At 46.1% G+C, this 12,359-nt stretch overlaps 3 protein-coding genes across 4 annotated transcripts in view; 2 read left to right on the forward strand and 1 right to left on the reverse strand.

Moving 5' to 3' along the window:
• The window catches only part of slc38a10 (solute carrier family 38 member 10), a 32,599-nt gene extending 27,257 nt beyond the window's left edge, over positions 1-5,342 (forward strand). The window contains exons 16-17 of the mRNA XM_080020807.1: positions 2,829-2,969; positions 3,062-5,342. Of these exons, the coding sequence (XP_079876933.1) occupies positions 2,829-2,969; positions 3,062-4,104 (1,184 nt within the window). The 3' untranslated portion in view covers positions 4,105-5,342. The remainder of the gene's footprint in view (positions 1-2,828; positions 2,970-3,061) is intronic.
• Positions 5,343-5,434: 92 nt separating this feature from the next.
• ndufaf8 (NADH:ubiquinone oxidoreductase complex assembly factor 8) lies at positions 5,435-6,548 on the reverse strand. Of its 2 annotated transcripts, XM_080020809.1 has the most exons (4): positions 6,356-6,548; positions 6,074-6,184; positions 5,677-5,787; positions 5,435-5,572 (listed from the first exon to the last, which is right to left on the reverse strand). In XM_080020809.1, exons 2-4 carry the CDS (start codon positions 6,152-6,154, stop codon positions 5,552-5,554), a joined length of 213 nt encoding a protein of 70 aa, XP_079876935.1. In that variant the 5' UTR covers positions 6,155-6,184; positions 6,356-6,548; the 3' UTR covers positions 5,435-5,551. The 2 variants fall into 2 exon arrangements, with proteins under 2 accessions (XP_079876935.1, XP_079876934.1); XM_080020808.1 differs by having other exon boundaries at positions 6,074-6,367.
• A 212-nt stretch (positions 6,549-6,760) lies between these two features.
• tepsin (TEPSIN adaptor related protein complex 4 accessory protein) lies at positions 6,761-11,791 on the forward strand (the record flags this gene model as incomplete). Its single annotated transcript, XM_080020737.1, has 13 exons — positions 6,761-6,835; positions 7,106-7,178; positions 7,297-7,388; positions 7,475-7,568; positions 8,157-8,224; positions 8,407-8,488; positions 8,643-8,714; positions 9,312-9,503; positions 10,146-10,320; positions 10,418-10,531; positions 10,667-10,745; positions 10,854-10,988; positions 11,153-11,791. Exons 1-13 carry the CDS (start codon positions 6,797-6,799, stop codon positions 11,789-11,791), a joined length of 1,854 nt encoding a protein of 617 aa, XP_079876863.1. The 5' UTR covers positions 6,761-6,796.
• Positions 11,792-12,359: the final 568 nt, after the last annotated feature.

Raw genomic sequence — 12,359 nt, forward strand, 5'->3', positions numbered from 1 at the left:
CTCCTGATGATATTCTAACATTGTGCAGACTGAGTATCTATCGCTGTCACAGCGGCGCTCCACTCGTGATGAAAGTTTCGACTCTTTTTTGAGACTTGGTTCTTGACGAGTCACTCAGTAAAATGAGTCGTTCAATTTGAAGACTTCCATGAACCAGAGTGAGAAGAGTCGGCGATTTATTTTATTTGTTTATGTCTTGTAATGATTACAATTTATTTGCAAAGTACCATATAAATATAATAAATTTATATTTGCACTTGAAGGGAAAGAGACTTTGATTTGAAGTTTGTACTGGACATTTCCATGTTAGTTATATGTTGTGTTCTACTAAAACTCAGTGTGGGGTACAGGTTCGATTTTACTGAAATTTGGTGACAGGCTCACGTTTCTATTTTATTGGAACTCAGTGATAGTTTCATGGTCTATTATTGTTCCAAAGTGAATAATGAACAATGATAAACAATGTTGAAATCAGCAATCTCACTATTGTGATAATTGAAAATTGCAGTGGTAGTCCGTATGTGCAGCTGTTTAGTCACCTGAGCGTGATCAGATCACATGATGTTTTTGTCATCGATGTGCAGTAGATCGGAAATTGTAATCTGAAGGTCAGACTTAAAGGGAAAAAAATAGGAATCGGCCTAGAAAATTGCAATCAGTGCGTCTCTAGTTGGTAAACATGTTTGGTAACTTTATAAGATGATACATTTCAAGTGGTATATCCCAATGATGTGAATTTGTATACTGTATATATTTAGCTGTAGTAGCTTGCGTACATTGTGATGATCCTCATTACGAGACGGCTACGGTGTGAATAACCGATGGAGTCATTTAGCTGCAGTAACTCAAACATGTTATACTATTGTGGTACTCAAAATAAATTCCCATGGTTGGCAGGTCTGGAACAGCCATAAGTGATGGGAACCAACATTTTAGGCGTGGGTTGAGAAATGGTAAAATAAGTTCAAGTTCAAGTTCAAGTTCAAGAGATTATTTGTCACATACATATACATACGGTCATACATATATGCAGTGAAATGTCATGACACCTGGTGATTACGCACAATAAGCTCTATAAGCTCTAAAAATACTAAAACATACCAAAATGTGCGTAATCGACACAAGGTGCTCACGCAGGCAGCCGCAAGGGGAGGCGCCACAATCGTGATTCTGGGTTCTATAAATTGTATTGCAAGTTGAGAAGTTGAACTGCAGATTAACTCTTTCCTAGATGCAATGGCATACAAATACTCTGTGTTGCATGCTGACAACACAGGTTAAAAGAAATAAATAAGAATTATAATATTAATAACAATATTTTTATTATTAATAGTAGTAGTAGTAGTAGTAGTATTATTGTTAATAATAATAATAATAATAATAATAATAATAATAATAATAATCATTGTTATTATTATTATTAGGGTTTAGCCCGAAGGGGTGGAAGCCTTATTGCTTTTGTTAATAAAAAACTGAGGTCAGTGGTAAGTGGAGCTCATGGCCGCACTCAGACAAGCTGAATAAAATTTGTATTCGGGGCAGTTCCAACATGGTGTTGCTCGAGTTTATCCAGAGGGGCGGTTCAGCATTGTGGAAGAGGTTTGTCATCAACAATCGCCAACACCAAGATGGCACAGATGGTGTGAACAGATCACGTGTCAGATATACTCGCAACTGGACTTTAACTAAAGGAATAAAAGATACAAATTCTTAAACACATAAAAGTAAACGTTTTATTTTAATCTATCTTTTAAGGGATTGAGTGATGGAATAGATTTTTACCATTTAAAAAAACATGCTGCCTCAAAGGTGTTTGTTTAGTCAGTCAGGGCTTTCAACATTCTTGGGGCCCAAATAGTGAACGTGACATTATTATTGTACAGTATGTCCTGGATTGAGTGAGTTTTGGGAGTTTTGTACAGTATGGTATTGAAAATGAATGCGGTTTTCCAGCACGTCTCTCTCTCTTGCTCCCGATCTGACATTACAGTTGTCTTTTAATCTAAAACACTATTCCAACCGAAGCTTTTATCGGCTTTGACCGGTACAAATGTGAGAAAAGTGGAAAAATCGATGCGTCTCTTTGCAAATCGTCTTGGCTTCGTTTTACTCTCACTTATATATATTTATTTCAAAAATTTTCTTACCACCGTTGCTCTCTTTCTGTCTTTCTCTTGTTCTCTCTTTCTTTCTTTTTTTCTGTCTCTCTCTCTCTTTGCTGGGCTTCATCACAGTGATTAAAAAGCTGGTCGCAGGTACGAACTCTAGACTCTCTTCCATCCTCCACCTCCACCCACCATCCCTCCCCTCTCTGCCTTCCCCTTTTTGTCCGTCCGTCTCTCCGTGGTTCACATTGAGTCCGTTCACCTAATCCGAGAGTCGGGGTCGAAAGCTCTCGAAATAGAACCTTAGTCTCTATAGTCCACCCCACTCACCCCACTCACCACGTCCTCTAACGTAGCTCTTGTTTATATCAGTTTGTCGTTTGTGTTAGTTTTTGACAACTCAACTTAAACTATGGGAGGGTCCAACATCAGCCCTACAGGGCCAGTTTCCTAGACCATTGTTCTATTCAAATGAAATAACAACACTGTACTTTTGGCTACATTTTGGTCTTGGAAACTTGAACTGTGTTGATTCAATTTTGATTTATTTTGTTCCTCTCCATCCACTGGCCTTGGAGACCAGCCTCACATTAGTACCGAAAAAAATAAAGTACTAGACCCTCACCAACCGTCTTGCTAGGTATCTTGCATTCGCCGCTTTGACTACTTTAGGAGATACCCCTACGTGCCTCTTACCGTCTCTCTGGGTTTGTCTCTGTATAGAGGGCCAGATAGACCATGTGGTGCTGCTGAAGGTGATCCAGCAGCAGCAGGAGCAGCAGAAGAGACTCCTGGACCAGCAGGAGAAGCTGCTGGCGGTCATCGAGGAGCAACACAAAGAGATCCACCAGAAACAGCCCGGAGGTGGGTACCTTCCAGCGTATTGCCAACTAATGCACATAACAATAAATCGGATTTCTGATTGTGATTTCATTTTGTTTAATTTTTGGACAAAGGTGTTGCCGCAGATGGGGATGGGGACAAAGGTGTCCAGGACAACCAGGACGTGGGGGCGGAGGCGGGAGAGGCTAAGGCCAAAGAGCCTCTGCAGGCTGTGGACCCGGCCGGAGCTCCACAGGCGGGAGGGTCGGATCCTCACGCCGCGCCCCAAAATCAAGCCCCGGTGGGTGGTAAGAGTTCGGAGCTCCAGGCCCCTAAAGCGCCGGCTATGGCCATCCACAAAGTTGATGATGCTGTTGACCCGGCGGCCAAAGCAGCCGTGGCAGACACCCATAAAGAGCGGCAGCTGGGAGCAAGAGGGGTTCCACTGGGACAGCAGAGACAGGACAACACCCAACCTGTCGTTAAAAGTGATCCGATAGATGGGGAGGAAAATGCCGACCAGGGGAAGGAGGTGCCTGGAAAAGAGAGGCTGGAGAAGGAGAGGATAGAGAAAGAGGTCCAGGCGAGAGTGGAGAAGGAGAGGCTGGAGAGGGAGAAACGGGAGAGGTTGGCCAGGGATCAGGAGATGGAAAGAGAGAGGGCAGAGAGAGAGAAACTGGCCCGAGACAGAGCGGCCAAAGAGATGGCGGAGAGAGCGGAGGAGGAGAGGCTGGAGAGGGAGCGAGCAGAGAAACAGCGGGTCCAGCAGGAGTTGCAGAAGGCTGAAGAGGAAATAGCCGCACAGATGAAGGCGGCGAAGGAGCTGGCGGAGCAGAAGGCGAGGCTGGCCCAGCTGGAGCGGGTGGAGGAAGCGGGGGCCGCGCCCCATGTCGAGCCCCAGAAGAAAGGAGGGCGGGACCTGAAGGAGAACGCTGCGAGAGCCCTGCAAGACGCCGTCGCCGCCCAGCCTCAGGGGTCCCAGGAGAAGGACACAGACCTGAGGAGGCGGCGCAGGGCGCTGGGACCCGGGCAGGTGTCCAGGGGGATGCCTGGGCTCGAACCCCTGCTGGAGCTGGGTGGCGACCTGCACGCAGCCCTGGAGGGACAGTTACTGGGCGGCGCTGTGGTGCACAGCCGGCAGATCAAAGAGGCCCCGGAGGCCGAGGGCAAGATGTAAGCGCAAACGTCATGGCCACACACGGTGTCAGTTTTGGGACAAAAAGTCCCACAGAACTCATTCTGTATTTGGGCAGAACCTCTTAAAATCATGCCTCCCCGACCCAGTCACCTTACATTGCTGCCTCCAGAGACTCGCAAGATCTCAGCCTTACAGAAGAGACTGACTCCCATAAGACGTCTCCACACAGAGATCCACCAAAAAAAAAACAAAAAAAAAAACAAGCCTGTTGGTGGGAACATGCCTCAAAACGTACACATGAAACAGATGATGTAGCAGCAGAATGTTAATGGGAGCAACCTTTTTTTTTTTTTTACTTCTGTCCATTCATCCTCCTGTTATTCTTAGAACAGCGTCTGCTCTGCAAATATATTATATTAGAAATTATGGAAAACAAATGTCACTTCATGGCTTTGATATTGTACATCACTCCACAAATAATCCAAAAGTCTTGAGTTTTGTGCAAAGTATTGAACGGATGGCTATTTTTATGTAAATAATAACTTATTTTTACCGTCTACTTTTGTATAGGTCAGCGGAAAATGTTTGTTGTATATGTAAATCTATGCAAAGACGATACCATGTGGGGGAGGGGGGGTATCCAGATATCCAACGGCTGTGCTAGTTAGTTTCTTGCAGTACGGAGTCTGTTTGTCGTTCCGTTGAGATTTTTGCGTCGTCTTCTCAACCTCTGTCCGTAACCTTGTATAAGGTGTAAATATCGCAATTCTTTCGATTGTTTAAAAAGAGCATTTACTGGGAATCATAAGAGGACCTTTTTGGACATTTTGTATTCCGGCGTTGGAAATACTGACTCAAGCTGTAAAAACAAGACTTTAAAAAACAAATAAATAAAAAACTAAATGCAGAAATGAGCAGACAGCGCAGCATTGTAAGCCTTTTAGCGTTGTACACTGTGGAAAACGGCTGCATTGATTCATTTTTACGACTTAGTAATTTTCTTTCCCCATCAGTGCCTTAGATCCAGTACATCTGCTGCAAACAGGATGTGGAAATGTAGTTTCATGGTCCTTTTTCACTGTGCCACCCACCTAATTGACTGAGATTTTCTAACCGTGGTTGGATAGTAGAAATAAATACTGTTTCATACTTGCTAATGACCCATATTCTGGTCTTTTTGGGTTTTTTTGTGCCCCCCCCCTTGTGCAATGTCTGCAAAGTCATTCTATTTTTCAACTTTTGATATTAAGATGGAATAAAATACAACTCTACTTTGATTGTCTTTTTATTTACACACATGGTAATACATTGGTGTTGAATGCAATATACAAAGCCATTTTATTTACTGACAGGAAAAATATGCTATGCTTTCCTATTTTGTTAAGATAATACATTGAGACTTGGAGGGATGGCGCCAGGTATTATTAAGTGTGGTGGAATTCAGTCCCGAACAATACTTTCACGTTGGAACTCGATCCACGAGTTACTATTTTGCTGCTCTCTTCGCCTGTAAAAAAAAAAAAAAAACCCCAATAAGTTCCTGTTTATGACATGATCAGTCAGTTGTCAGTTAAAACTTTACCAGAGTCATCATTAACTTTTGACACTCACCACATTGGCGAAGCAAGTCCTGAGCGCCTCAAACTCTTTGACGCACAGATCCTTTTTCAGCTCCTGTTTCCCTGTAGTCGTGGCCGTGACACACTTCCCATAAGCTGTGGCCTGTGAGACGAATGGCGGGGAAATAAAATGTCCTCAATAGGTTGATCTTGTTGTCACTTTGTCACTTTGCAAGAGAGGAATGAATAAGCGTACTTGTAACCAAAGAGTACGTGCTTAAAAACTGACGTCACCTGGAGCCCTGGCGCAGGACCCTGCCGACGTCACCTGGCAGCCTTTTGACGTTCATGGGCTGTCAGATGACGTCAGCAGGGTCCCCTGTAACGTGAACGCGGATATGAAAACACTCTGGTTACCAAGCGCGTTATATTACTCTACGGGTCCTTACCTCCGCAGCACACTGAGCAAAGATCTCGGGGAAGCGTCTTATCTTTTCTCGGCTCCGAGTCCAGACGTTAGCGGTCGACATAGCGGTGTTGCCCGCGTTTCAGGCAGCAGGCTGTATTGAGGAAAAAGTAAAAACTTTAGAAACGACTTTAGATTGGGATATAACATACAATATAATCAGACGTGATCCCCTTTAGAATGCATATTGCCTTTGCTAAATCGATAAATGACTCATAGGAACGCGGGTGGTAGAGAGAAAATACCACGATTTTGTAAGACTCACGGGCAGCGCCATATTTGTTGGCGGTGTCGTGCTCGGTTCAATTAGGAGCCGGGAACCCGTGAAAATCCAGCCTCCGACTTGGAAAAGAGCACGAGGACTTCCAATTTAAAAGTCGGAATTTCGGGGCAGACCTCTTAAGCCCGCGTGTACCTGACGTCACAGTGTCACAGCGGCACACACTGCTAACAGTCAACACACATTTACTGGTGGCTCGGAAACGGCGTCTCTGACGCGAAATGATAGATTTCCGAGTTTTAAAGAACGCAGCATAGTAGAAATACACTGCGGGATAGTAACGCTGACGCGCGTACAGAGGACCAATGGGTTCTTAGAACCGAGGGATTCCGGCGTGTGATTGGCCAGCTGTCATCTTTGGGCCCGCCTCTCTATCCCAACGCGGAAGTAAGATGATGACTAGCTTGGAGTCTGCACTGTTAGATCATGGCAACATTTCTGGAACGACTTGCCTTCATTCAGAAAGTAGGTACAATTGAACGTAGTAAAGATTTTATTTTCTCCCATTGATTGTGACCAGAAATTTGAACTGAAAGCCTTGATAAGTAGGACGGCGTCTCTGTTTTGCTCAGTTCTGTGGTGACATCAGTAGCCTGCTAGCCTAGCTCACCAAAACTCCATATTATGTGCGCATGGGCGTCAGCTTGCTTTTGGAATTTGCTGTAGCTTTAGGATCAAGACTCTAATTTCAATGTTTTAGTTTCTTCAGTTTCCTCTCCTCTTCCTCTCTCCAAGGTTCCGACTCTGATGAAGGCCACAGCAGATGATGAGAACCCCTGTCCTGGCTACCTCTTTCAGGAAATTGGAAGTATCCTTTTGTAGTGTCTGTGGTCCTTTTCGCCCCTGGTGGACTAGAGAGTCCACTAGAGACTCAAGCATCACATGTTTGTCCCTTGTTGTGTCCTTAACCCATCCCGCTGCCGTAGAAATCTCGCACGAGTCCTCAGGATGTGGCCAGTGTTTATTGGAGTACCTTCTGGAGAGGTTGCAGGTGGAATCCTGTCACGTCAAGCTTAAGGTGAGAGCAGCCGGTGTCCCTGTCAAGTAGTAATTAATCCGATGGCAAAAAATGAGAAGTGACATTGCTTGCTTCCTTTGTGCCAGGTGCTGAAGATCTTTGTCCATCTCTGTGGCCACGGCTCGCAGCACTTTCTCACGGAGCTCAGGAGAAACTCCACCTTCATTCAGCAGGCGTCAGGTTAGAGAAGCCGTCTCTCCGGCTGTTTAGTCCGGCGGGTTGTTTGAGAAAACCTTGAATTACAGGACCGATCTAAAATGACTATTAACAATATCCATTTTAATATAATACTTGGCAACAGCATATTCTGACAAGTATAGAGAATAAAAGTTTAACAATATATGGGTCAAGGATGACGATAATACTAGACCAGTGATTCTCACCCTTTTTAGCACCAAGGACCTTAAATTGGATAAGATTTATTCTCTGGGACCCTGATCCGAGTAGATTTTTATTGATAGGTAAGATTTTCGTTCCAAACCTTACCGGAGTTAGGGATATAACAGTGAATGATCAAAACAAGAATTATGATAGATTATCTCATGGTACTAATGCCTTGTAAATTAAATAATGGTAAGTTTTGCTGAGGACCCTCTCAAAAGACCCCCGGTGGGGTCGCTGGACCACACGTTGAGAACCTCTGAACTAGACAATTCCAGGAAAAATTGTGAGGTGTGTACACTGTGTGTAAGGTGACTGCCATGCGAGCTGGCTTTCTGAAATTGACTTTGTGTTTATTCTACATGTTGTTGTTTTTCCTGACATCAGTTTACAGTGGCCCCCCTGATCCCATCCACGGCACTGCCCTCTACCAGAAAGTGAGATCCACGGCACAGGTTGGCGATAAAAATATCTCCCAAAAAGTCACACACTGGCACAGCACTCATTTAAAGACACACATACTATCAAAACTCTGTCAGTCTCAAATCGGACAGACAAATACGAAAAGCTATACTTACATTTATACAAATTATGTATATATACAGTATATCGATAATTGGCTCCTCTCTCTTCACAGGGAGTAGCCAAGTTGCTTTTCACAGATACCCTCTCCAAAAAGAGCACTGTCTCACCCTGCCCCCCACCGTCTCAAACATTGGGTGAGTAATGCAAAATAAAGTTTGATAGCAGCAATCATGCAAGAAGTCTTAGAAGGACATATTGTCTGGTCGATATTTCAGACTTTCAATTCTAGGCCTTTCTAGGATCTGCAATTTCTTTGTTTATTGATGGAGAGGTTGTCTGTGTGTGCAGGTATGGGCTCGGCCTCACCTTACAGGTCAGGAATGCAGGGCTTTGGATACAGCCCAGGGAAACAGGGGACGGGTGAGTGTCCACGGGTGGCGGCCCGCCTAACTTTGAGTCCCCACCGGATGAAAGATGAGTCAGAATGAGAACTTATTGGCTGTTCTCGGCACTCTGATAATACATGGAGAAAAAGAGTGATAACCAAACATTTAATTTCACAATGTTCTACCATACACCGTTGGGCCGGGTGATATATTGATATAATACCAATATTGTTATATGAGACTAGATATGGTTATGGTAATTTGTCTTCAAGGCTGCATTACAGTAATATCATCCACTTTTGTAAACTTCATAGACTGTTCTAGACGTTCTAGTCAACGCCTCTACCTGCTTGGTCATAATATCCTCATTAATAATGTGTGTAAATATCATATGCATATCAATAATCATCGCCAAATTATCAATGTCGGGGTTTTAATCCAAAAAATATTGTAATGTTTGTTAATATTGCCAAGCCATAGGTGTGTGTGTGTGTGTGTGTGTGTGTGTGTGTGTGTGTGTGTGTGTGTGTGTGTGTGTGTGTGTGTGTGTGTGTGTGTGTGTGTGTGTGTGTGTGTGTGTGTGTGTGTGTGTGTGTGTGTGCGCGCGCGCGCCCCCCCACCCCCACCCCAGGAGTCAGTGACAGCCTACTGGATAAGATCCAGAAGGCTGCCGAGGTGGTGGCTAGTGCCGTCCTCCCCCCGACCGAGCAACAGGGCATCCGTCTCCACGACAACCGCTACCGCGCAGTACTGGCACCCGCCACGCCTGTGGAGGTGGCCATGCCCGCGTGTGCCTTCAACCTGCCCCTTCAGTCGGCCAAAGGTCAGGCATTTCCGTCTTTTTTGCGCCGCTCTGATTGGGAGATGAGGGAAAGAGGCTACTGGGCTTTCTTGGGCTGAATGGTGATTTTTGACGCGATACTCTGGCAAAGAAGTTGAATTTTAAAGAGCACATGAAGACCCCGCAGATCTCTTGGTTCATTTCCTCACTGTATCCTCATAAATCCACTAATTTTGAAGTATACTGCCTGCTTTAGCTTGTGTCTAGCCTGTGTGGCCCACGTCTACCCAGAAAACCCTGCAATATGTGCATCTACATATCGGTTGACAGGTAGGCATTTACAGAAAAACATGTTTCTGCCTTTTATAATATCTATCGATTTAAATGCAGATGTTGATGTGTGTCCGATTCATGAGCCATGTTACATTTTTTTGTTTGAATGCCCTGTTTTCATTTTTGAGCTACATCCAAACGTGAAGTTCTATTGTCCTCCTAATCCCATGGCAGAAATCCTGTCCAATCGGGGTGCTGTTATCCTCAATGTCTTTAAACTTCGAATGTCTCGAAATAATCGATTCAGCCAGAGCCCCGAGAATCATCGGTACATCAATCTGATTTGTACGTGGCTGCCTCTGCTTCACCCGCCGTCTCTCTCTCAACCGCTCTGCCCCTTCCTCCTCTCAGGGACTCAGCGACGGCCGGGTCAGGTCGGCGGTGGCTGGGAGGAGACTGACAACAACGGCTCCTCGCAGGACAACACCGTCAACAGCAGGACGTCCGGGGAAAGGAGCAGCAAGTCCGGCGGAACTGGGAGCCAGTCGGGCGCGAGCAGGGAAAGCAGCGGCGACCTGTCGGAGAGGTGAGACAGCGGAGCGGCTTCCCATCACCTGAGCCACGATGGCGTCTTCAACTTGGAAATCAATGTTTGCTTCTTTCTTCCACCCTGATTTGCTCAGGCTGGAGGCCATGCAGTTAGGGGACTGCAGCCAGGAGATGGCGCTGATTGGGCGGTTGGTGGAAGGCTCCAGAGTCTTTTTGTCCAGAGAGGAAAGTCAGCACTTTATCAAAGAGTCAGTGCATCACCAGTATTCCTGCCTCGTTTTGCCCACTAGCGCTATTATTCTAACCTGTGGTGTTTATTAATGTATTGCCTCTGCATTTGGGTGGATATACATGTTGGTTCTGTCTGTCCCCATTGGTCGCAGATGCTCCACTCTCAACTGTGAGGTGGTGGTGGAGCTGCTTTCTCGCAGGCTCCAGGAGCCGTCACACTCCGCTCAAATGGTAACAAATTCCATCCACGCCGGTTTACTGTACTCTCTAGGATACCGCCACATGTAAAACGTAAGCCCTAAAATGGGATTTTTTTTTTTGTGTCCTCTCGACCCACAGAGGGCGCTGTGTGCCATAGCCTGCCTCATGACCTCTGACCTCCTCTCTCTGGAGCAAATCTTTGGAGCTACCCAACGTCGGCTGGCCCAGCTGAGCGAGGGTCCCCCTGGACCAGTAGCCAACAAAGCCACTAAGGTGAGGCTGTAAACCTCAGAATGTGCCAGGACGAGTTTCACATCTTCAGAGAACAATTTCATTTGTTGGATATATAACTTCTGCTTCATTGAATAAAGTAGCTTAAATTGTCAGATATAAATGTTGTATTTACACTTTTCGTCTTCTGCATCCATTTTGCCCAGCTCTTGCGCCAGTTCGAGGCCATGATGGGGGGACTCGGGCACTCCTCCAAACCGGTTACAGCCATTGGTGGCCATTTTGTTTCAGCTGTACAGCCCTCTCCAACAACTGCGTACCCGCTCACGTCAGCGCTAGCCCTGTCCGCTGATACCCCAGACGTGGAGAGGGTCCCCCAGCCGTCCAGAGACCCTACGCGCCCGCAGAGTCCGCATCCACCCACATCTGACCCGAGCGATCGGGACGATCAGGATGACGGCCGGTACAAGGTTTCTCCCCATCCCAATGGGGAAATCCAGCCGCCTGGGACCGGTGAGGCCGAGGTCCCGTGTGCTCAAGAAGGTCCGGAGGTTACGCTCCCGGGCGGCAGCTCTCCGGCTCCCTCAGAGCAGCTGCCATGTTGCGGCAGACTGTCCCTGTTCAGCGGCATGGAGCTGGTGACCAGGGCGAGGACTCTTACGCGGACGGAAAACCTGCGTTCGGCGACGGAGCTGACAGTTCAAGCGATCGCCGTCGTCTCAGACAATTCAACCGCGGACGAATCGGGCTGTGCGGATAATCCCGGTGACGCCGGGCCGCTGGCGTGGTCCGTCGTGTCGGAAGGCAGCCAAGCGGCGTCGGCCTTCTCTTTCCTCAACTGTTGACGACTGTCGTAGACCCAACGGTTTGGGAGATAAACCGGTGATGTCATTCTGTTCAGTGTCTAGGGTGAGGTCCAGAATCTGTGTTAGCACACACTGCGAGACGCCTCTTCAGATGGTGCGTGTGTGTTCTCTCTATGGCTCTTGCGTGGTGTCCTTAGCACAGTCTGCAGTCAACGTGAGGACCGAGCCAGCCAATAAACCAGATTGCCGGTTGGTTGGCTTGCCTACTGTTTGAGGGGCTGTGGGTTTAAATTTTTGCAATATTATCAAGTCTTACAGGTTATAGTTGTTTTGCCTCAGGATTACTTAAGAGTAACTAAAATAACTCACCTGCCTCAGCACACGCCCCCACCCTCCCTAAAAGGGGGATAACTCTTGGTTTGCAATTTGCACTGTGGATATTTTTCTTAGGGATTTGAAATCCTATAGTACGAAATAATGTCTTCCGTTACTTTATTTTATTTTTGGTATGAAATTTATATTAGAGTGTACATGTTTTCATCTATGTGTTTTATATAATACCTCTCTCATAAATTTGAACCTACACCTGAATAGAACGTGTGAGCGG

The sequence above is a fragment of the Zeus faber genome (assembly GCF_960531495.2).
Source record: "Zeus faber genome assembly, chromosome: 20".
In the NCBI taxonomy this organism is placed as follows: domain Eukaryota; kingdom Metazoa; phylum Chordata; class Actinopteri; order Zeiformes; family Zeidae; genus Zeus; species Zeus faber.

Coding starts and splice junctions, on each gene's coding strand:
- ndufaf8 (XM_080020809.1), bottom strand. CDS start 6,154: ATGTCGACCGCTAACGTCTGGACTCGGAGCCGAGAAAAGATAAGACGC. Junction 5,788..6,073: donor TTGCTCAGTGTGCTGCGGAG/GTAAGGACCCGT, acceptor TTCGTCTCACAG/GCCACAGCTTATGGGAAGTG. Junction 5,573..5,676: donor GGACTTGCTTCGCCAATGTG/GTGAGTGTCAAA, acceptor TTTTTTTTACAG/GCGAAGAGAGCAGCAAAATA.